Raw genomic sequence first — 25963 nt, 5'->3', positions numbered from 1 at the left:
ATAATGTCTAGTTTCATAATATAAATTTGTTACAATTTTTACTAATACACAATTAAAGATATTAGTGATCAAACTAGCGTCTCGGCAATTGTGTCAGTCAAACCAATGCATATAAAAAAAACAGAGGGAGTACAATGACTAGCACTTCTAGGCCGCTAGCTACTATTTGCTAGGTGGATTTGACAGATAAAGTGGAGTGCAGTGAACTAACCATATTTAATTTTGTGAGGAAGAACGTAGAGAGATTAATAGATTATGAATTGAGATTTGAGGTTTAGAAATTCAAGTGAGTCAGTCAGGGGTTAATTGATCAGTCATAAATTACTCAGTCAAGGGTTACTTGATCAGGGGTTACTCAGTCGGTCATAAATTACTCAGTCAGGGGTTACACGACCGATTAAGGTTTACTCGGTTAGTATTTTCGTGTGTGTTAGCCTATCATATGGTGTGGCCAGCCATACAGAAAATGCTCTTTATTTTTAATTATGTATTGCACCAAAAATACACTTTGTATCGAATTATGTAGATGGTATATATTTCAATGCAATTATGAAAATACCATTTTATTTTGACAAAATTTGCTAATCAAGAATTTTGTCCATCAATTCCCCAATTGTACTCTAAGTTTAAAAAATTAATTGGATAGGATTAAGATAATTTACAATCTAATCACTAATGGATGTCTTAGAAGAAATAAAAAAAAAATCGAAAGCAATTAGTGGAGGGAGCCTTTCAAGCAATAATTGCCGCACTTGCCGTCTTAACAACCATCGTCAAACTATTATTTTTGTAACTTTGTACTTCAATTTATTTATATTTATTTTTTATTTTATACTTGAATTTTAAATTCCAAAATTTCCCGTTGACAGCAAAAACCATAATATATATCCTCTTGAACTTTTCCAACGAAGATTTTCCCTTCTTCCATACCTCTTAACCACCCAATTTACACCTTCTTTTCTTTCTCTTTATATCCCCTTTCCTTCTATTTTCTAGCCAATTTCTAAGAAAGGGTTGCTAGTTTGCTACCATACCATACACACATACACGATTTCGGATCAATTTCGGAAAATTTTAATTTTGTGTAATCTTTTCTTTTTTATTCTCTTTACACAAAACAAACTACCCACCATATATTTCATTTTTTAGAATAATCTTCATTATTTCATTCTCAAACTTTCTTCATTTAAGTTCTTATTTCAATGTCCAAATCAATTTAAAAACGTGTACGTTTTTTAATTTTGGAAACTAATTGCATTTAATTTTCTCACCTTACCTCTTTAATTAATGGATCTGAATCTAACTTCATTACCCTCTCTTTCTTCTTCTTTGTTTTTCTCTTCTTTTATTCATGATTTTACAGCATAATTTTTTTCAATTGTTATGATACAATTTTTGATGATATTTGCCAATAAATTTATCAATTCTGTACACTACTTTTGAGAGGGTATAGTGATAATTATAATTTCTGAAAATAATACCCATTTGCTTAATTGTTATTAATTCTAAGATTTTGAAGCTGGGGTTTTAAGCAATCCCTAAATCTAGGGAATGTTCTTCTTATCTGTTCGTCAATCTCAATAATAAAATTTATCTCTCCTTCAAAAATCCTCTGTTTTCTTCCTCTGTTTTCGCCTTCTTAATTGATGCAGAGTTTATAGGCTTTTCAATCTTCGATTCCATCATACCCTTTTAATCTTTTCGGGTTTGTTATAGATTCGATTTTACATAAGACCGTCTTATACAAGTTATCGTAGATGGGTTGTGCGAGTTCAAAGCAAACAAAATGTCGGCATTGCAAGACAAAGTATTCACCAATGAGTAGAAGAAGTTTTTCTATGAATGTACATCACCCACCAGAAAAGCAAGGGGATAGCTACCATATGGTAGCACTCACATCATCCACTTTAGGCTCTATAAGGCTTGAGAAGCCGCTTGATCTTAGTTTTTCGGCCGGGGCCGAAAAATGGGATGATCATTTTGAGAGGGATGAGGTTGATTTTGATTTTAGGAAGAATCATGAAGAGAATATTGAGAAAAATAAAGATTTTACAATGGGTATGATTGAGGCAAAAGCTTGGTCTAAAATGATTGATGAGAAAATCACAAGAGTTGTACCGAAAACCCCAATAAGGACACCTCCGGGCGAGCCCGAAACGATCAATGTTCGTGAATTAATGGAAGGTCTTGAAGATAATAACACTAGTCCTTTAAGGGTTGTTGGTGAGAAGCATGTTCGGAGCTTTTCTTTCCATGTTTCAGTCGATTCAATACCGCCTCTTGTTGATTCTCCTAGAGGGTTACAGAAGAGCAGGATGGATTCACCGAAGAATGCAAAGGCTTGGTTTGATGCTCAGGAGAAGGATGATAATAATGTGAATTCGATTTCGAAGGCTTTGGTGTCTGAATTTGATCCTGAAGTTATTTCTATGTTTAGGAAGGCGCTCGAGGAGTTGTCTCCTACGAACCCTTTTCACCTTAAGGCTCGTGATGGTGTTCGCGAGCAGCAGAATTTGATCAAGGATGATGTGGGATTGTTGCAAGTCGCCGACAATTCGAGTGGAGATGATGATGGTTATGCTCATGTTAATGGCTTTGTGGACAGGATTATAGCTGATGAAAAGGATGATAGTGCCGAGGAAAAGGATGATATGTTGAGTTCACCGGATTATGGCTATGTTCAAGGTAATGGGGTCAATACTATTAAAGAACGGGTGATTTTGTACTTCACTAGTTTACGAGGGGTGAGGGGAACATACGAAAATTGTTGCTATGTTCGCCTTATTCTAAAAGGATTAGGAGTTCGGGTGGATGAGAGGGATGTATCGATGCATTCAGGGTTCAAGGAGGAGTTGAAGGAGCTATTAGGCGAAGGGTTTAAGGGTGGTTTGCCTAAGGTGTTTATTGGAGAAAGGTACATTGGTGGAATTGATGAAATTCGAAAAATGCACGAAGATGGTAAGCTTGAGAAAATTGTAGCACATTGTGAAAGGCTAGAAGATGATGGTGGTAACCTAGTGGACGTGTGTGAGGCTTGTGGCGATATAAGGTTCGTGCCATGTGAAACGTGCTCGGGTAGTTGTAAAATCTACTATGAACACGAAGAAGACGAAGATGATGATGATGAGTACGAAGAGGACGAGTATGGATTTCAAAGGTGTCCTGATTGCAATGAGAACGGGCTCATTCGATGCCCTATTTGTTGCTATTAAGCTCGACTCGACTTGACTGGACTCGATATACACATATGGTAAAGATGGATTTACCACTTATGTTTATTGCTAAAAATTTTGTTCACTTTTGTGAGATCATTGTTGTACAGTAGGGAGTTTGATATAGTATAATGTCTAAAGAAAATGTTTAATACAAAATTAAACATGAATTAAGATTAAAATGTGGACTAGTGCTTTTAGCAGGGTATTGCCGTATTGGTTATCCCTAGCTAGTCAAAAAGTTTGTGCTTAATTTGTACAATTAGATTATAATTGAAGGTTGTATTTGTATAATTGTATACAACCTGATAAAATTACAGTAATTAACCGTGAAAGAAAAGGTTTTTTTTTTTCCTTCTGAAATTGTTGCATTGGTTTTTGATAATTTCCTTGTTATTTTAGATAAAATACAGTACAGCTGAAAATGTGACTGGATTTTGAATAACTTTTGTATACATCCGGTGTACAATAATTTACTGTACATCGAGGGTCACTTTTTATCAAGTTTAGGGTCACTTTTACAATTTTTTGGGTAACTTTTATCAGTAAAGCATAAATACTTCGTAACTTTTATTTATGTCAGGGTAACTTTTATTCATATTAGGGTAACTTTTGTTCATTTTAGAGGTAACTTTATAACGGATGTTCAATATTTATTGTACATCCGATTTATTTAAAAGTTTGTCAAGCGTTTTCAGAGGATTTATTGAGTGTTAAAATGATTGATTTGGCTCTAAAATCAATGATTTGCTCTGGGATGTACATTGAACAGCACCTGGCTCAAAGCCAAAAATTAAACACAAAAAGAGGTGGGGATGATGGGGGTGATCATTAGAAAAAACCACTTTATTTTGGGTGAAAAATTCACTTTTTATTCTCGTTTAGTAATTCAATGATCACGTTTTATTCTTTTTTTTTTTCTTTTTTTTTGGTTGCTTAAGTTGATATAAAATTCGTAAAAACAAATTTCTGTACAATTTCCACAACATAAAAAAATTAGCACCTGTAGAGTGTAGAGTGAGCTGAGTTAAACTAAACTGAAAGCAAATTCAAAATAACACAGTCTTACTTGCGTAATAAGTAATAACCCTCAAGTGAAAGCTTCTATTTCCTCCACTCAACATCCCCAACAAAAAACACTTTCTACCCTTCTTGCAAAATAAGTCTTTGATGTTCTAATCAACAACCAATAAAAAATTGTAGTAACCCTCCCAATTAAAATAAATTGCTGATGTAAAAGATATAGAGTATAAACTTAATTTGTTCTTTACTTTTACTGTATTTTTCTATTTAGCTTGTCTCTTTGAATTTGTCCAATATCATGATTAAAATGATTATATAGACTCACTACTTAACTTTCATATTGATCAACTTTACCAAATCAATATCTAAGGATGAATATTAGAATATATTATACATACATCGATTGATCGATGAGACAAACAAAAATGGACGAATGCATTCACAGAATTATGATTAGTTTGAAATCTTTGAATGTGAGAACTAATTTTAATACCGTAAAATATAAATGCAATTTTTAATCAAAGCACTGTAGTAGAAGTAGATTATTGTCTAAGCTTTTCAGAAATCCTAACTAAATTATGCCAGCCCGATAATCGTCAAACTTGGCTCAAATTAAATTAGAATACTCGTATATCATATGGCTGGAGACAAACACGAGATAAAATAGATTATGTTTGTATTCAATGTAGTAATATTTATATTATTAATTAAAAACTAAAAAGATATGGTCAGCCTTATTTGTCTAAAGTGTATTAAAAATAAGCAACAACTTAGAAGACCATTTCCTAAGGAAGATGCTGCACCATTAAGACGACCGTTTCTCAATTGTTGCTAGTGCTGTCAAATTTCAAACCGAAACCGTTTAACTGCCCGAAACCGACCGACCCAAATGAGAACCGAACCGATTAAAAACCGATTTTTTTAAAACCGAAAACCGACCCGAATCGTATTTTAGTAAACCCAAAACCGAATCGACCCGAATAATGTTAAACCGTATAAGAACCGAACCCGTTAACAAACCGAACCGAATATAAACCGAACTGAAAGAAAACCGAACCGAAAAAGAACCAAACCGTATCTAACCCGAAACCGGTTCCAACCCGAAACCGTTTAAACTGGCAAAAAAACCGCTTACACTGACGTTAGCAAACTGCTACCCATTTGCACCGAACCATTTAAAAACCAAACTGTTTGTAAACCGAACTGGTTATAAACCGAACCGTTTATGAACCAAACCGCTTTTAAATCGAACCGTTTACAAACTTTTTTATATAATTAAATGGATTTTTTTTTTTGACGGGAATATAATTAAATGGATTAAATATTAGAAATCTTAGAATATTTTTTTTAAAATAGCAAGGCAAATCATTCATTAAGGATAATCAGTGTTCACAAACAAGAGCAAAACAAGCAGGCTCAGGCCCTGCCTCAGACTATTAGCAACACTACTGCCTCTAGTCATGGATATAAATTATTAAATAAGAAGCATATAATAACCTAATTGTAAACACAATAATACATTAATACACTAACTCTTATAATCTACTTCGTAATAAACTAGTAAGATCAGTATGACTAAACTTGAAACAGAACATAATATGTATTTATAAAATCAATGAGAATTTGTTTAGAATATGATGCCTAAATAGTAAATATGAAATGATTCGCGACTTTATATAAAACTTGTGAACACAAAAGGTTAGCAAGTACTATCAAATTTCAAACCAAAACCATTTAACTGCACGAATCCAAACAACTCGATAAACAATTTATTTTTTGAAACCGAAAACCGACCCGAACCGTAATTTAGTAAACTTGAAATGGAACTGATATGAATAACGTTAAAGTGAAACTGAACCGAAAAAGAACCGAACCAGTTAAAAACTGAACCGAAAAAGAACCGAACCAGTTATAAACTGAACCAAAAAAGAACCGAACTATTTCTAACCCGAAACCGTTTCCAACCCGAAACTGTTTGAACCGGGATAAAAACCGTTTACACCGCACCGTTAACAAACCGCAACCCGTCTGCACCGAACCGTTTACTACCCGGACTGTTTACAACCCGAACCGAATTAAAACCGCTTAAGAATAAACCGAAACCGAATCGAACCGATAACTATTTAAACCGAACCAAAACTGACCCGTGAGACAATTAAACCTGATTCCAAACCGACCCGATTGAAGACCGAACCGATTTCAAACCGAACCGAAACCGAACTGTCAAACCGTTTTGACAGTGCTAATTGTTGCTATTTAATTGTCCCTTTCTTAATGACGTTATCTTTACACCAAGAATTTTTTAGTTGAGTAAGAATTTGTGTGTGCGTGTTTTACTTTCTAGAATCTTCATAGTTGGGCCCCGTACTACTTTTATGTTAGACCTTAGACGTAGTCATTGTGTGAATTGTTGCCTTCCTTAGTTTCATATTGTGTGAAATGTTACCTTCCTTAGTTTGACATTTAATAAAGAGAAAAGTTGATTGGTAGGCTCGTAGCTCTTCTTCTATGAGGGCAAGTTTGTTATTGATAAGGGAGGACTCGAGCTCGTCTCGAATCTTGATTAGGACAGATGCTATATAAACTATTATTCGATCAAACAATTAGCAATTAGGTTTGATCCATAATTGATCGTGGGTCTGATCGATATAATTGTTCTGCCTATATGTATTTATTTATACCACTTTTTGTTTTGACATGTATGTGTATTTATTTAATTCTATTAACCTTTCCTTTATTGTATTTTTTGCACTCCCCAGCAAATACTTGTTAAGTTAGAATACTCCCTCTGTCCCTTAATTACATTCCTATTTCTAGCATTTATTTCACACAAAATGAAGAGAAGTAGGAATGTAATTTAGGGACGGAGGGAGTACATTTTTTTGTTTTTTGTTGGTTTTTGTTGGGTTTTTTTTTTTTTTGGAGGGGGGGGGGGGGTGTTTGTATTTCATGAATTTTATGTGGAATTAGCTAAGTTTAAACTATATGGGGGTGTTTGGTATGTGAAATTATGAGGTAGGGATAGTGACAAGATGTGATTGATAACAGAAATGTTATGTTTTTGTTTAGAGAATGTGGATAAAAGGGGGATACTGATAGAGAAACTTTTGATGTCTAGCAATATGATAAAACAATAAAATTGTATAGACACGATGGTATAAGAGCTAGATAATTCTTTAATAGATAAGGATGGAACAATAAAAAATTTAAAAAAAAATTTTTAAAAAAAAATGAAGGAAAAACGTAGTTAAAGGGAAAGAAAATAAGTAATTACTTATGTAATATTAGTCCTTAATTATTCCCAATCTATAATTTTTAATGACCCATATTAGTCCGACTCCAGCCTCACACAACCTTGATCGTGACTCAAACTGTTAATAAGTATTAGCAATCCATTTATAGTTCACCCTGTTTATAACCAACACGGACCTGCCCCGATCAATGACCGGGGCATGTACTGACCTAACATCATCATAAATAGTATGGTATGAGTACTATGTACACGTTTAAAAAATACTAAAGTATTCAGTGGAGTAGTACGTAGTAATAAATTGGGGAATGCACGTTGTCACTATTATGATATGATAAAGCAAAATAAGACACTATACAAATTGCGACCAAAGGCATAGGCTGCCACTCGTCAAGGAAATATGTTTGTGATTTTGTCAAAGAAGGCAGGCAAACATATCACAGGGGACATTAGACTTTGAAGTGACATCATAAGTGTTATGGTGGATCTTTTCATTTGGTAAAAAGTCAAGCCGTAATCTTCATCAACATAACCTTATACTAGTTCTATAGATCTTATTGTTATTTTTTTTTTTTTTTTTTTTTTTTTGACGGGATCTCATTGTTATTTAGCTCCCTATGTTTCAAAAAAAATTTGATTTTTTTGAATGGATTTTTTTTTTATTTTATTTTGTTTTTTTTTTAATTTTATTTTATAGTTTTCTCACTCTTAGCTCGATGTTTCTTAAAAGTCATAAGCTAATTTAAAATTTTCTTTACAAAAAAATATACAAAGTAGAAAAAAATAAAATAAAAAACATTTTAATTAGAGTTTTGATCATGTAAAATGTCTAAAAGTTACTCAAAAACTAATCAAAAGTTTGTAACAAAATTGCCCGTCTAACCTTACTTGTTAAGTATAAAAGAACATTTCTTCAAAAAAAAAAAAAGTATAAAAGAACACACGTCTCATTTCAATTGATCTATATAACCTTAAGTTTATGGGCAATAATTTGCCTGTTAATAGGCAGAATTATAATATTATATAGCCGGCATATTAATAATATAGTGAGTATTTTTTTTTTTTTTTTTTTTGACGAGAATAATATAGTGAGTAGGTAAAGGGGGAATATGATTAGGAAATTAGTTAGCCATGTGAGAGTCAGACCTTATAATTGTCGGCTATATCTTAATTTATGCACGTACTACTCTTCCTTTTTTATTTTTGGGATATAGAATCCGTATATTAGCCCACCCGTGATGAAGATTTGAAATGGTGTAATAATAGGGTTTAAGTAGCCTATTTGTAAGAACAAAAAATTAATTAATAAATAAATAAATGAAGAAGATTAATTTATTTGATAAGTTGTGAGAACAAACATCAAATCTAATATCGTTTCACTGAGAATTCGAATGGTTTTTAAAGGGTTTTTTTTTTTTTTTTTGAAGGGCTTTTATAGGCTATTAGAATTTAGAAGACTACTTGAATCACCTAGAAGGATACAAATATACCATAGAGGTAGAATGAACGTCTTTAAAACACATCAAATAACGCAAGTTATAATTCAATGCCTAGCAACTTAAAATTATTTTCTTTCGCTCAAGCAAAATAATAAATCTATTACTAACAACTCGTGGTCGATGGACAGCTTGAGCTTGAGTTAGATAATAAGACTCTGGTAACGCTAATAAGATTCAACTGTTATAGAAAGCAACTTAGCTTGTCGGCAACACCAGCGCCATAGCCATGAGTGTGCATAAAGTGATAGAGTTAAGGGGCATCTGGGCATGCTCGCATGGGTAGCAAATAAATGACCATTTGCCTGTTTTTGATTGTGATGATGACTATGCAGAAATGCCTGAGTAATCTACCATATAATTCAGTAACACATTACATGATTATATACATTCTGAAGTATCGCTAATTGTCCAATGTTGATGACAATATTTACTACGGATTAACAATTATACTCGTATTTCAATATGCTCATGCAGCTTAGCCAACACTAATCAAATACAATAGATTCGTAAAAAATATTGTATCATGGTGCCATCTCATATAGCTTCCTTCACTTAATAGGAGGGTTTTCGTTGATGAGTACAAAGGGTGGGGGTGATTGAGGATATATGGAGGTATCATTTGCACAATTCACAAATCTCGATGACTAATTAGCACTCCCTCAAATCCAATATGGGAATGCTATACACCTATACATTTTTACATACAGGACATGTTTATTTACTACCAGCGTGAGAGCCCAAATCAGCTGCTGCTTTGGCTGCTCGGCTGAGAGCATCAGAAACCCAAAGAGCTCCTTTAGAGAAATAGCTACTGTTAACAACAGCAGTGGCAGCTGAAGCTGCTGTTCTTCCAGTATACAAAGCAGCAGATTTTGTTGTCTCGGAAACATTGTACCTCTGATCCACAGACTTGACAACTTCCATACCTGCATAAAGTTTTGGTGTAAGCCCAATTTTATTGCTCAGCTCGGCTACTTTTGCAGCTGCGGTAGCTGAAACATGATGAGAGTCATCAAAAGCTTTTGCCCTACTCAATGCATCCTTTCCTAAATCATAACCCTTGGCTATCATCGTCGTGACAACTTCTTGTGCCACTGTTACAGCTTCTCCTGGGGTAGAAACAAATGCGTTGCTCTGAGATACCTGACCAGATTGAAAAAGAATGTCATACACATGCAAATACGCAACATTAATACATATATAAATTATGGGAATAATCATTATTATCATAATTTAACAGATGAAATAGAATTTGTGACCTTGATGTGGAAAATTGATAAATCCCTTTCCTGTGTATTTATAAATCCCAATTCTAACGTATGCATATTAAGAATAATACTAAAAACTGAGTGAAAATAGAGGGAGGATTATTTCAAAACATCTCAAAAAAGGAACAAGGGAGGTTAAATACAGAACAAAGAAGAATTTATAAACCCAAAAGAAACAAAAAGACGTGAATACCAAGAAATCATTGAAATATATATGCAGTGTTTTCTCTAAATTAATCGACCAAACACACAAAAGGACATCATAATATACAGCCAAATCAAATGCAGACTAAATGTTGTTGTACTCTTCAAGAGGCAACAAGCCAACAACCAAACAAAAAGATGTATAAGATAACACCAAAATAACTACAATCAACAGCACATACCGAGTCAGTGGAAGTATCTGCCCTTCTCCATGAAGCGTCACTAAAAGGATCATATTCATCTACATAAGATCCCCAACGAGTGATGCACACACGTTGATCAACAATTGTGGCTCCCTAGACAAAAAAAGGCATAGAGAATAAGCTAGGAGGCAGAATGAAAAAACAAAGTTAATTAAGAGCTCAAAAAAAACATTTATGGTACAGAATAAACTCATCCGAAAACATACAAGGAGACAGCATTAAGCATACACATAAATATATCAACATATACTCCCTTTGTTTCCTAAAGTCATCACTCTTGCTTTAAAACTTATTCAGTTTAAAAAAATATATAATAATAAAAATAAATAAAAAAAATAATAAAAAAAAAAGAAAAGAAAAGACCCACTTGGCCACTTTGACACTCTACACTAAGCAAGGAGAACATTATGAAACAAATGCAGTACATAATAGCAATTCCAATCAATTTAATGTCCCCCCAAAACTATAAGAAAAGGAAAATAGTGTAATATGTATGACTTGCAGAATTTTGATCAGTTGAAAATGCTACTGGAATATGGCAGCCAAGTAATTATGTTACTTAGGTGCTTTACACGTTTGCAATAAGGTTGGTTCCATAAATTAATTTCAATAGAATTTGTCCCTCAACACTGTCACAGATCTTGATCACAAAAGCCAAGCCAAGGGATGTGATATGAAGACTATCACATAACTCAAACATAAAGTCTCCTGCCTGTTAAGGCGTTCACTTTTAAATTCAATAATTGAGGGTTACTACGCAGCCTCATGTCGAGGTTGTAAAGTTGAGGGAGGTGGGGGGTGGGGGTTTTGAAATGAAAGCAGTATCACTTCGAGTAATTCAGATTTTCTTTACTCTCAGTGCTCAATCTTATAACCTTTGATGAAGTGTGAATGGATAGGTGAATCCATTATAATTCTTTTTTTCTTAGAAATCTAGAACCACAAAGGCAAGAATAGCTTATACAAGTAGATATTAAAGAATTTCAATCCAATTTATTAGGGATTTCTAAAAGATTAAAGTCTGAGGAATGAGGATAGACCAAAGATCTTGAGAAACAAACCAGTGGGATAGCTCAAAATCATGTTAGATGCTATGTTACTCGGACTCGGGTACCCATGTCCGACACGGGTACGTGTCCAAGTGTCCGACTCGGCTATTTTGTGAAAAAACTAGGTTAGTTCCCGTGCCATGCACGGTACTTTCATTAATTGATTTTAAAAACATGACAAAATCAAAAAATGATAAAAATATTATTTGTTGATTTAATATTCACATTTTACTATTTAAGCCCGTAGCTTCTATTACATGGTTAAAAAATCAAGAAATTAATATATAATTTTTTTTTTGTAATAAACGAATATAATTTATAATATGTCTTTCATTTCTTAAAAAAATTGTCCACATCCACATGTCACAAATTACTTGTATGTTAAGAATATTATTTTTAATTTTTTTTGCTTAACTTATTAGTTGTCAATATTTTTTTTTTATTGGAAAGCTAAATCAAATCTTCTACTGTAGTATATTTCATATGTAATTATTACTTATATATAGAAAGATTTTTTCCTTATATAACTTTTTTTTCAAAAAAAAAAAAAAAAAATAAAAAGATAAGGGACACACTAGGAAATGACACGTGTCATTACTGGTGTGCCTTTTAGCATATAGTATTGACTTTTCATTAATTGATTTTAAAAACATGACAAAATCAAAAAATTATAAAAATATTATTTGTTGATTTAATATTCACATTTTACTATTTAAGCCCGTAGCTTCTATTACATGGTTAAAAAAATCAAGAACTTAATATATAATTTTTTTTTTTTTTGTAATAAACGCATATAATTTATAATATGTCTTTCATTTCTTAAAAAAATTGTCCACATCCACATGTCACAAATTACTTGTATGTTAAGAATATTATTTTTAATTTTTTTGCTTAACTTATTAGTTGTCAATATTTTTTTTTTTGGAAAGCTAAATCAAATCTTCTATTGTAGTATATTTCATATGTAATTATTACTTATATATAGAAAGATTTTTTCCTTATATAACTTTTTTTTCAAAAAAAAAAAAATAAAAAAAATAAAAAGATAAGGGACACACCAGGAAATGACATGTGTCATTACTGGTGTGTCTTTTAGTATATAGTATTGATTCTATGATTTTCAACTAAAATGAAGTGTCCATGTGTCATACCCATATCCGAGGGTCGAGGGTCCGACACGGGTACTTGAGGTAAAATGAAGAGTCCGAGTAACATAGGTTAGATGTGAAGTTAAATTTCCTCCAGACCCAATGACTATCATAAAACTATAAAAGGCATCATTTAATACTGCATAAAAGTCCAAAGGTCATGTTTTTCACCTCAATATACTAAACAAATAAAAAATGAAACAAGCATGAAAGCTAACGATGAATTTCCAAAGAAGTTAGAGCCAGATACCCAAATATTAAATGACCATTATTACAACCTATATATTGTTAAGCACTCCTGCAATGCAAATATTAAGCTCATAGTTTTATACTACATGAAGAACATAAGCAACCAAAAAATCATGCAATATGTACATTAATCCAAAAGCAGTCCATTATTAACGAAAAACTCAGAAGTTTTTAGAAAGATGTACATACACTGAGCAAGGCAGCAGTTTCCAGAGCATAAGAATCTTTGAATGTCACATAAGCAGTACATCCATATTCACCAGACCTGGATCATTGTAACAGTTGGCATATCAATGATGATTTATAATCCTCAGAATTGCTAGCTGTAGAACTAAGTAATGAGTGAAAATACCCTTCAGAAAAGGAAAATGGATACACATGATAGAAAAAGTAACCCACAGAATCAATATGCAGAGAGAAAACACAAAAAGACTAAATCTTAGCTAAACACTATTTTCTGAAGGTTACATTGCATGTATTTGTATCCTCCCAAATTTTGTCAAGAGTAATTTCTCACTATAAAAGCTCAAAGAATTATTTGAAGGGAATAAATTTGAAGAAAAGGAATCATCTCCCCTTATGGTATGCAATTTGCATTTACGGTAAGATAAGAAGTCAAACATGACAACTTTGCAGCTTAGTTTCTGGGATTCCAAACAAGAAACATGAGGATAAGTCTTTCTCAACTCACATAAACAGGTTAACTGCTATCTTCTTTCCAATTAATTGTGGTCGCTTCAGCATGCTATGTATAGCTTTATGTGCTTCCCATCCCATCGCACCCATCTTCAAGACGATTTAGTCTCTTCATGCATATTCTCAAAACACAGACAAAATTTGCATCTACGATAATATTAACTAGTCCTATTGAGTAATCATTTCTTATATTTCACTGTATTTGTAGATGCTGCCTTTCGTTTCTTAAGTATATTAACCTTCACTGTCTATTATATAGGTGTCCAATAAATGCATGGCTACCATCAGATTAATTCTTTCTTATTTTTTTCACAGAACATTATATGTCCAACCACGCATTCCTTCAACTTTCTTTTGCTGCTCTGACAATTGACAACAAAGAAGCGTAGAGGAGGATATTGGTTTCAACTTTTCAATGTGTCATTCCACTGAAAACAGAGCAGGAAGGACCAAATACATTTTATACAATCAGGTGTCTCATCAATCCTTGTCTATGACACTTGACAAAGCATTCCTGGAAGATATTGTGGGTTAAAGTATGAGAGAAATCAACTTATGAAGCTGACAAGGTCACAGGGGTAAAATTTTGAAGAATAAACAAGAAAACATGTTCCTCTTCTTCCTGCAGTATAGGAACAATGGAGCAGAAACAGCAGAAGTATTGCGTAACTTGTGTGTAGTCACCCTACATCAGTTGCTGATTTTAGGAGAGCCATCCGGTCTGTTTTAAGACCTAGACCAGGTATCTATGTGGGGATCAGAACCTGGTTCAGCTTGATTATTTGGGCCCAGAGAGCTGAAGGATGAAAGATAGAAACTTTTTTTTTTTATCAGTCCAAGTCAGGTACAGGATTTTATTTGATATGTAATTGCCATAGATGTCTTGAGCCACTTCACCAAGAGCTTCATTAGTTTATTTACCATATTTTATTATTATTATTCAAATTTTTGTTTTTTTATACGTTTGCAGGGTAAACCTAATAGTTCAAAAGACAACCAGAACATGAAACAAAAAATTGCAGAAATCATATAAATGACAGTTTTCACTAAGATTTCTTCCAACCCCCCCCCCCCCCCCCCCCCCCCGAAAGAGCACTAAGAAGTATAACCTATGATAGGAAATAGGCAAACAATATCATGGGAATTCAGCAAATTAGCATGCTGTTTCTGGTAGAATATATAACCAGACTAGAAGAGCAGGGGACATGAAAGATACCTGATGATTTCAAGATGTTCAATAACACCACAATGTGAGAAGAAGTCACGAACATCTTTTTCTGTTGCTCTGGGAGACAGGGTAGTTACCTCAATAGTATACCCACCAGGATACATTGGTTGTTCTCAGTAAAGTAATATCAGATGCCTTAGTCTTAGTAGAGCTTCCTGAAAAACCAATCCAGTGGAAATTTGCACCTTCTATAAGTGATTAAAAATTTAACAGGGTATCAATATTATAATATGGCAAAGCCACTTTTAAAAAACTACGGTACTAAGAGACATGTTACTGAATTGACAGTCAATAACTTGCATTGACAAAAAATAAAAGGGTGATGGATTGCTCCACTAACAAGGGTAAAGTTAAAACGAATACAGTAAAATTACTCAAGAAGCCCTCTATTTGACAGCTTGTATTGATTAGCTAACATGCCACAATTTTAATAAAATTTGCATTAAATGTACTGCTACCAAATTTTACCAAACAATTGGAAATTTAAAAAATGCTTCCTGAATTAGCAAGATTAGTATCCTAGCTGATGCACGAAAACTTGAAAAGGCAAAAGTAAAGAGTATTTCAGAAAACCTCAATGCTAATTTAAAAGCTCTTAAGCAAAATTTCAACAATCCCCTAATTACTCAATAAGACCTCTATTTCTAAGCTTACATTGATTAACTGAAATGCCATAATAGTGAGAATTAGCATAAAAGCACTGCAACCAATTTTTACCAAACTATTGGAAATTTTATCATTAGCTTCCTGGATTCAGAAAATTAGTTTCTCATAGGATAGCATTTTCAATGCACAAAAACTTGAAAAGTCAAGGAAAAATATTTTAGAAGATCTCATTGTTACATTTAAAGCTCTTAAGCATATTTTCCCAACCCCCCAATAGATTCATCAATCTCAATGACTCCCATCTAAATTTTCTTAGGTCTTCTCATTCCCATCGCAATCTCATCACTAAGCACTCTTGAATCCTCCTAACTGGTGCATCACTATGTTTTCGTCTTACATGGCAAAACCACCTTAAGTGACTCTCCCTCATCTTATTCTCAATCAATGTAACCCCTCATCCCCCCTAATTATGTCATTTATCAACCATAATTTCTTGTATGGCCACAGATCCAACACAACATATCCATCTCCGACACATTCATCTTATGAACATGACATTATATAAGCAATATCTCCTTTTGGATAATACATATAATTCTCCGTTCAACCTATGGGGCATGCCACATAGAAAACCCATAACACTCTTCTACTTCGATCAACCAACCTGTTTTGATTATATAAGCAATATCTCCTTTTGGATAATACATCCTTGATAATACCATAAAGTGGACTCACAAACAGAGTTGATAATACATCCTACATAAAAATAAATAAATTGAAAATTTGAAAAAAATTCAAAACCTTGGACAATATTCCATCCATCGGTCCCTCCAAGGTGATCGTCAATGCCTCCTACCTTCTAACCCCACTAACACTCCATGTATTATTTCATCTTACTTCACATCCTAAAGCCTTGAGATTCCAAAGTTTGTTTCCACGCTTCCAATCTACAACAGAGTATACTAAACATTAAATTATGTAAATATCCAATCCTGCTCAAAGAACTAAAGTAACCTTGCTACGGAACCATTCATTTCTAATTGCAAAACAAAGCCCTATCTTCAAAACACAAATCCTAGATTCAATGTCCAAATTTAGCAACCTTAAATTAACCTTTCTTTTCATAAAACCCTAAACCCTATTCAAAGGTTCTTAGTTCTTTAGACCTCCTCAACATTGCGTTTAGTTTAGCATATAAAATATCTTCTTCAATCAAAACCTCACAATACTACAAAAGGCTTATAACACATCAGCTACATTTCTATACAGTAAATTGATGAGTGAATGTATTAACAAAACTGGTCAGCAAAACGCAATTCAAGCCAGTATAATAACAACCCCACCCCTACTCCAACCTCCAAAAAGCCACACAATATCCACATAACCGTACCCAAATCATAGCTCTTCTCCTTCCATTTGTCCATCATTTGCTACACCTTCCTTCACATTTTTTTTTCCTTTCCAGATTTATTACTTCAACTATTGTTGTTCATGTTAGTATGTCCCTGTGTTACTCATACTGATTAGGGTACTCTTGTTGGACATGTGTACTTGTCCAAATATCTGATTCAGCTATTTTGTAAAAGATATTTCATGATTTTAATGTCTGATTCAGCTATTTTTCCATGATTTCACCCAAATTAAGGGTCCGAGTATCTATACCCATATCAAGTGTCGAAGGTTCAATACGGGTACTATGGTGGAATGAACATTAGAAAATAGCATCAAATTAATTAGTCTAACAAATTTTGACCCAATCTATCAATCAAATACACAAGCACAGCCAAAAATTCTCCCTCAAAAAACAAATGAGGGGGGGTATGATCAATCAGCAACTACAATCACCAATTAAATAGATCAAAATTGAAATCAACAAATAATAAAAACAAGAAAATGGGGTAATTACAAATAAAGCAAAAAAAAAAAAAAAAAAAAAAAAATTAACACTAAAATTAGTAAGAATAGCAGAAGAACTATGAACCCAATTAGACAACAATCAAGAAAGGAAGATTGCAGAAAGTAAAAGATGTTAAGATTCAAAAAGAAAGAAAGAGATAAAGAAGATTCAGAGTACCTGCCAATAGATGCGTAGTTACACAGAGAAGTGAGCAGTAGAAAGAAGAGAAGTCTCTTGAAAATGTTGCGAAATTTGTGCAAACCGTCAATTCCGTCTACGGTCCACTTTGGGTAAGAAAATACTTTTTTTTTAAAAGAGAAAAAGACTTTACGGGAAAATTACGAAATCAATGATCAATGATTCAATAGTGCCGACTTCCAAAATGCTCTTGCAAATCAATCAATATTCTAGGTGTCGTTTAGTTGCTATGGGAATTTACTTCCCATAGGAACTTGTATTTCATGGAAATTATTAAATTCATACATCAAAATCATGGGAATTGTATAAAGTTGTTTGGTTGGCATGACGGAAGTTGCAAATCATGGGAAATTTGACTTACTTAGGGGGAGTTAGATAATTAACTTTCCATGTTTTGTGGGAAGTCACAATTCCCATGAATTTGCAATTCCCTCATATACACTTTTTATTGTCAACCAAACAACTCATGCATTTTCAAATTCCTATGATTTTCCACTTCCCCCATTTTATTTGTGTAACCAAACAACCCCCTAGTTTTATATTCATCTGTCCTTTAATTTTTGCTCCATTGCCATTTTTTAAGTCACACTTTAAAAACTTTGACTATTAATCACCGTTAGTCACAATAAACGATAATATGATCATGAGTGATCTTTTTAGATTCGTCTTATTGTATATTTTATTAATATCCCATTTTATAATTTTTACTTGTATAAAGAGAGTACACACGAATGCAAATGAGGCAAAAAAAATAGGGACAAAGAGAGTACACACGAATGCAAGATGCAGAATCACTCTAAGGACCTGTTTTGTTCAGCTTAATTTGAGTTCAATTCAGCTTCAATTAGTTCAGTTCAATTCATAATTTCCTTCTCTCATAAACAATTCATTTCAGTCCAGTTCAGCCTCGATCAGTTTAATTCAGCCCCAATTAGTTCAGTTCAGTTCAGTTGTTTCAGAAATCGGAACAGGCCCTAAGATACACTCACCTATAACACGAGAATCTACAATTAGCAAGTCAAACTTTTTGAAAATTTGGAATAAATTATGACTAATTGCAACATAGTACTACCTCTATTTCTATTTGTTCTTACGACTAACTATTGTCATGAGAGTTAGGCAATTGGAAGAAGTGAGGGAGAGATTAAAAAAGTTTTTTTTAATGTATTTTTTTTATTTTTTTAAGGAATAGGTTAAAAAAGTGATTGGGTGTAAGAAAAGTGAAAATAAGGTAGGAGAGAATGAGTGAAAATAAAAAAGAGTAAATTATGTGGGGGTAATAATAGCAAGGCAGTTGAGAATGATCTCTTGGACCAGTGGCCCAGAGGTCTCCTCGTATCCTTGAGGTGCGAGGTTCATTGGGCACAAATCTCATCCCCGCCTTACCCCTCCGATCTGGCATTGCCAGGCTTTCTATGATACGAGCTCCGATTGATGATCCATCTACTAAATGAATTCCTAGGCGGTCGAGGTTTCAATTGGAGGAACCCTTATGTGAGCATTGATGATAAAATTGGTCAAGGACTATGCTTTGATGGCTACAGGGTTCAAATACTAATATAAAGTCTGACAATTTTTTTGATCAATACGCCATCCTTGATTAGTATACTTCGTATGAATGTATACTTCGTCTGACAATTTATTGTAGGAGACTTCAATGTGAGTGATTTTTTGTTGTATTGACGAATTTGCAGACCTATTCAAAATACGTAAACGTATATAGGATTGTATCCTACGTTTACGTAATATCATGCTACATATTTGTTGCCCTTGATGATTTGATGTTAACCCAAGTCAAACTTATGATTGGACTAGTGTCTTGATAAGTTGTGTAGTTTGATTAGACAAGTTACAGGGTGGTTCGAGACAAAGGAACTGGAGCCTAAAGAAACAGAAGACTAGTTGCAATGTTCCTTTGCAGGAACAGAAGCTTCGGAGTAGAAGCTAGAGAATGAAGACTCAGAGCACAGACTTCCTAGAGAATTTATAAAGTCTAAAGTATTTTATATTTTAGGTTTTATGTGTGTGAAAGTAATTAGAAGTTGGATACTTGGTAGAATGCGCATAAAATTTGGTTAAAGATAGTTTTTAAAGATTGCTTGATTATAGGAAAGTTTGTCTTGAAAAATATCTTTTTAGAGTTATCACTTAAATAAATATCTTTTATTCTCCAGGAAAAAAATCTTTCAAGCTTGTTCAGCTGACTTCCTAAACTTGCGCAAGTATTGTTGATAAAGTCCTCGATCTCCACTAAACGAAGAAACTGCTTCTAAGTGGTTTAACGTGCCGTGAGTTTTAGGACATGTTTGAAGCACTGGAAGTAGTGGAGGATGGTGGCGTTGATACACAGCAGTAGTGGCGTAAGTGGAGGAAGTTGTGGCTTTTTTATCAAGCTAAGTTTTTATATAAATATTAAAGTTATTTTCTGAAAAACATCACCCTTGCTCAATTATATTTTCTATCTTCTTTGTTTTCTAAAAGAGTCAACAGTCGCATTCTACTTTAGTTGATAACTTTCTTATTTTCTTTCATTAGAATATTTCTTGTAAAAGTTGTAATTGGGGATCGGGAGTTAGAGTGAACTCTAGGAGAAGTCAGAAGAAAAAGAGATAGAAGAGCAGCAAGTAGAGGGACTTGCTGCTGGGAACTTCAAGTTCATTGAGGAACTTGGAGATAGAGTCTTTAGCTTGTAATAGGTTGATTTCCCTATTCTAGTAAAGAATCTTTCCTAAAATCCCAAGTGGCCGTGGTATTTCCTCTTGTTAGAGCCAAGAAGTTTTCCATGCTAAAATCTCTTTGTGTGACTTTGAGTTCCTTTAGCTTAGTTTTCTTAATTCCGCAAAAAGTTAGCTAATTTCTCCCATACTACAATTCAACCCCCTCTTGTAGTATTTTTCTAAAGTAACAATTTTAATTATTTATATGTTGTGATTTAGGTAGAATCATGTTTAGGTTGGATTTAAACCTTGGAATTGTGTTGAATGTCGTTCGGAATTGTGGATTATTTGGCTTTGTGAATGTCATACCAAGTATTTTGAATAAGCATAATTATTGATGATGAACCATGAATTTTTTTTGAAAAATATAAAATATGATGAGTATATTTAACTCAAATGTTGGAGGATATTGGTTTGATATATTGACAAATAATTTTTGGTGAGGTTCAATTATTGATTTATTGGGTTCTTTATTGCTTTTGAGCACATATTTATGGATAAATCTATTGATTAATGCGTTGAGCACGATATGTTGGATATTTTGGATAAGTGTTTTAATGCACTAGGATGTTATATATGTATCGTGGGTTAATAAAAGGACCACTATATTTATATATTGTATGATCACGCATTGACTATTCAAGAAATTAAATTTGAACTTATTTGATTGCTTGAATAATCTATGTCGAATTGTTGTGTGTGTGTTTGTGAAATGAGTCATCATTTGTCTTTAAAATGTAAATTAAACGAGGATTCACACTAAAACTCTTGGAACGTATGTACCTCTAGTAGAACATATGGGGAGATGATTGTATATTTGATCATAACTCCTACAGGAGGAACAATACATTGTACTTTCCTTTTATTATTTATTATTATGGCCTTGTTTGGCAATTGGCTGCTGGCTGTTGGCTGTCGGCTGGTTTGATTGGCTGGTTTGACTGGCTGTTTGTATTGGCTTTTTTATTGGCTGTTTGACTTTTTATTAGTTTAAAAACATGTTTGGTAAAATTGGTTGTTGGATGTTATTTATAACTTAGATAGCCAAAAGTCAAAAGCTACTCCAAGTAGCTTTTTCATTTTGGCTTAAAAGCTAGCTTTTCAGCTGGCTAAAAAAGCCATTTACCAAACACAATTTTTAGATGTTTGACCAAATGAAAAAGCCAAAAGCCAAAAGCCAATCAAAAAGCCAATGAAAAGCCATTTACCAAACAAGCCCTATATGTAAGAACATCTGTCGCTATATGATTGACATGGTTAATTATGTGCCTTCTTGGTCAGCTCCCGAGTTAGTTAGCCCCACTATTTAGGAAAACGAATATTTTGATTGGAAGCTCATTCGATGCATAAGTTAATTTATATTAATTAATAGATATTTAAATGGTAAGTTTAAATGTGTTGAGTGGCAAGCATGCATGTATATTTACTTTATTGTTAGGTTCGTTGAGCATGTTAGTTTGTATACATTTAGTTAGTAAATAAACTCAACTTTTGTTGATTCATACTTTATTTGTGTTTGTTGGTCTTGTCTTATCTTGGCTCTGTGATGACCCATTTTGGTGAGTAAATTAAGGCTGTATAAGGCGAAGTTGCAGATAGTTGAAGCATGAAACATGTGTTCTGTTATTATTATTATAATTAAAAAAAAAAGTGAATAGTAATAACTAATGAAACTGAATAAGCGCTCTCATCATATTAGTGTTTTATAGGAAGTATTTAGTATATCTTGTATATCTATACTTAGTATTTAAAAACACAAAGCACAATTTTTTCATATGACATATGGCATCACAAGTCACTCAATATCATATATGCCACATGTCAGTGATCTGGCAATCCTGACCCAGACCCAATGACCCGACCAGACCCATGATCTGAAACTGACCCAGAAATGACCCGAAACCAGAAATCGACCCGACTCGACCCATACCCGACTCGAAAATGGAATTGACCTGATTCTGACTCGACACCCGAACTGATCCGACCCAAAGTTAACCCGACCCGAAATTGACCAGAAGTGTTTGACCCGAACAAACCCGATACCCGAAATTGACCCGAACAGACCTGATATTGACTCGAACAGACCCAATACCCGAAATGTCCCGAATTAAAATGATCTTATAATTGAAAAAAAATGTCTTGTGCCAAATATAACTCAAATTGTTCATCTTCAACCATAGCTCAACTCATAAAATGAAATGTACTCTGTATAAAGTTATTGATTTGAGCTTGATCCACAAATGAAACAACCCTAATATGACCTGACCACATTTTGACTGACCCGAATATGACCCGAACATACTTGACCCGACCCGAACATACCCGACCCGAAATTGACCCGACCCAAACTCTACCCGATACCTAACCCAAAACCCGAATCGACCCGACCCGACTCATACCCGCCTTGAATGTTAGTTGACCCGAAATGACCTGATCCGAAAGTGACCCGACCCAGACCTAGCCCGAATGACCCATTTGTCAGGTCTACATGTCACCTCCCTGAATATTTATGTTTAAGGGCTTGTTCTCATTGATTGAACTCAGCTGAACTGAACTGAACTAAACTTATTAGAGCTGAACTGAACTGTAATGAACTGAACTGAACTAAAATGAATATTTTATAAGAGAAGGAAGTTATGAGCTGAAAGGAACTGAACTGAACTTATTAGAGCTGAACTGAACTGAATTGAACTGAAAATAATTGTATGAGAACAGGCCCTAAGTCTTTATGTATTCTACAACTTGCAAATTCAAGTAAGAAAATGAAATGTTTCATTTTCACCATGATAAAATAAAGTTATGGAAAAAAAATATTTCTTTCTCTCTCTAGTAGAGAGTTTCTCACTATAGAAATAGAGTTAGTTAGTTTTTTTACTTTTTCCTTTTTTACTCAAGCGGTGGTAGCCTCCAATTATTTTTGTTTAATTACAATCAAGGTGTTTTTGCGGTAAGCTGTGCCTGCGGATTACTTTTGTTGCCCTTGGCCCTGTGCTGCCATCTGGCAATTTTCATTGGTGCCTCCTTCAAAGGCCAATATCTTTTATTAGTGTAATCATTCCTTTCTAACAGAGTTTACCCTCCGTTTACAGTTTTAACCCTTCTTAGTCTCTCTTCCTTGATTCTGTTAGTTTTACAGTGTGTTTTAAGTTCAAGTTTAACGGCTCTGCCGTTTTGGATTACGGGAAAAATTAAATTACGGCTCTAATTATTGCTTCTCCCAAAGCTAATCTGCATGCTTTGGTCGCTTCCACCAAGACACGAATTTGAAACGCCTCCTTGTCATGGTGGCTTGTATAAATAGAACTACTCTCCTCAACCACTCCTCAGTCTCTGCTCCTCCCTTCTCACCTCCCCTGTCTTATTTTTCTACTCTGTTTTTAACTCTTTTTCTCACCTAATCATGAATTCCCAAGAAAATACTAACAATAATATTAACAGGGCTGCTCCCCTGGCTGAAATTGAAGCTTATAGAGTTCAGGGGAGTCGAGCCTATTGGCAGCAATGTGTGTATGGTTATTTGGTGGATTACCGTAGCCTTAGTGTACACTCCATTAGAAGCTTTATCAACTCGAGATGGAGAAAGAGGGGGCGCATTGATGTGTTCAAAATGAACGATCTTTTTGTCTTCAAATGCTCAAATGATGAGGACAAAAGGGACATGCTTGAGATGACAAAGGCTTGCTTTGATGGAGCCCTGATGGTCTTCTCACCTTGGTGGCCAAACCAAGTGCCCCAATCGGTCAGATTTAGAAGAGCAAAGTTTTGGGTAAGGATTTGTGGACTGCCATGTGAGTACCTCAACTCACACATGGCGGTCACAATTGGTGAGATGCTTGGCTTGCCTTTTGAAGTTGACATGGAACCTGAATTCGTGCCAAGGAATGATTATCTCAGGATTAGTATCCTGCTCAATTTTGGTGAACCTCTCATCCCGGGGTTCTTCCTAAAACTCGATGATGATGCCGTCATTTGGATTCAATTAAGGTATGAGAATTTATTCAAGTATTGCACTAGGTGTGGTAGGATTGGTCATAAGTACACAAGATGTACTAGGCATGAAGATTTGATCAAAATTGATATAGATCACAAAATGATGGAATACCTCTCTAGGGGTTTCCCAACTATGGAAACAGAGGACGGCTTCTCTATGTTCACTCTAGACCTCCGAGCCACTCCGGCGTCGGAGCGCACTATCACAACCAGGGTAAGACTGGTGGAGGTCCCAGAGAGTCCACCCTCGCCAAATTTCAGGGCGTCGGATATTATGGTCGATTTTGACCTTGGCATCCAAAATGGTGGAAGGACTGTCCAACCAGGGCAGCAATTCAATGCTATGGGGGCCCCTTTCAAGGCGCCGGTGGTGGGTCAGGTGAACAATCAACGGGAAGCGGGTGTTCAACCACCGCAGCCGCTGCAACATGCAACTCAAAATACCGCCGCGGCTATGGAGGTGGAATAGGACAGCAGAATCCCTAATGGGGATCCGAATGAGTCGGGTGCTCAAGGAGCAGGGGTGGATCGGGTGGCGATCCTTACCAAATTGCAGCGGCGGCGGATCAGGGACAATCTGCAGATACCCAGCAAGGAGATGACGTTGTTCCGGTGGATCTGGTGCCCCAATACGGCCCGGTAATAGAAAGAATCAGGTTCAATGTTCTTATGGGTTCGGCGATACAATCTAGGGTGGAGCTTAATAACGAAATCGCGGCTAGGAGGGTGGACAATTCCGGCTACAATCAACGGTTTTTCGTGGAGTTTGATTCCCTGAACAACCCAAGGGCTATTGAAATTAGATAGCCGGATTCGCCGGAATACGAACCCATGGATTTTCAGGGTGATGATGATGACGACGCGTTCCCACCAGGTCAGATTTTGGAGGATCCATTAGATCCATGGGCAGGGGAATTTGAGATCGAGGTTGACGAAGAAAATCAACTCGCTGAAAACAGCTTAGAAGCTCAGCCTAGCCTTCAACAGCACGCTGTAGAAACAGTGGAAAAAATGGAGTTTGAGATCAACGCCAGCAGGGGGTCGGATTCCCCAACTCCAGTTGAAACCATGTCCGATGGTGCCCTATTCTTTACAAGGTGGGGGGGGGGGGGGAAAGATAGGAGAGGGAAGAAGGTGAGAAACAAGCGTTTCAAGAAAGGAAAGGAGAAGAGGTGTTTCAAGCCAGCACACTGTCCTCTCAAGAGAAAAGCAGTATCAGATTTGGATTTAGCATCTATCCAATTTATAGATGATACTGAGGATGATGCTGACTCGCTTTTGACCAGAAAAAAGAAGAAGGGGAAGGGCCTTGATCTTGGGGGTCCTTCTGAAGTCGGGCCGTCATCTTCCATGAAAGGGTTTAGGCCTAACCTCTCTTTTGAATTTAATGCTTGTATCTCTCTTACTTACGCAGGAGATGGGCTTGCGGTGGTTGACCCAATTCAACCACCTCCCCCTCAGTGATTGGGCTCATATGGAATTGTCGGGGTATAAAAAGCCCAACAACACCGACAATTCTGAAACTT

At 34.8% G+C, this 25963-nt stretch overlaps 1 protein-coding gene and 1 pseudogene across 3 annotated transcripts; one reads left to right on the top strand and one right to left on the bottom strand.

Annotated features, from left to right (window-relative positions):
• Window positions 1-856: 856 nt before the first annotated feature.
• On the top strand, window positions 857-3568 carry LOC145595403 (uncharacterized protein At3g28850 pseudogene; annotated as a pseudogene).
• A 5891-nt stretch (window positions 3569-9459) lies between these two features.
• Window positions 9460-17864, bottom strand: LOC145595401 (binding partner of ACD11 1-like). 3 transcript variants are annotated; one of them, XM_081651811.1, is made up of 6 exons: window positions 17710-17864; window positions 16437-16582; window positions 15018-15184; window positions 13295-13370; window positions 10639-10752; window positions 9460-10118 (listed from the first exon to the last, which is right to left on the bottom strand). In XM_081651811.1, the coding sequence occupies exons 3-6, from the start codon at window positions 15131-15133 to the stop codon at window positions 9699-9701; spliced, it is 726 nt and encodes a 241-aa protein (XP_081507937.1). In that variant the 5' UTR covers window positions 15134-15184; window positions 16437-16582; window positions 17710-17864; the 3' UTR covers window positions 9460-9698. The 3 variants fall into 3 exon arrangements, with proteins under 3 accessions (XP_081507937.1, XP_081507935.1, XP_081507936.1); XM_081651809.1 differs by having other exon boundaries at window positions 9460-10127; window positions 17710-17862; XM_081651810.1 differs by lacking the exon at window positions 16437-16582 and having other exon boundaries at window positions 9460-10127; window positions 17710-17846.
• Between the last annotated feature and the right edge of the window lie 8099 nt (window positions 17865-25963).

This window comes from Chenopodium album, chromosome 19 (assembly GCF_948465745.1).
Source record: "Chenopodium album chromosome 19, dcCheAlbu1.1, whole genome shotgun sequence".
Taxonomy (NCBI): Eukaryota; Viridiplantae; Streptophyta; class Magnoliopsida; order Caryophyllales; family Amaranthaceae; genus Chenopodium; species Chenopodium album.
This window is presented reverse-complemented; position numbering and strand designations above follow the sequence as displayed.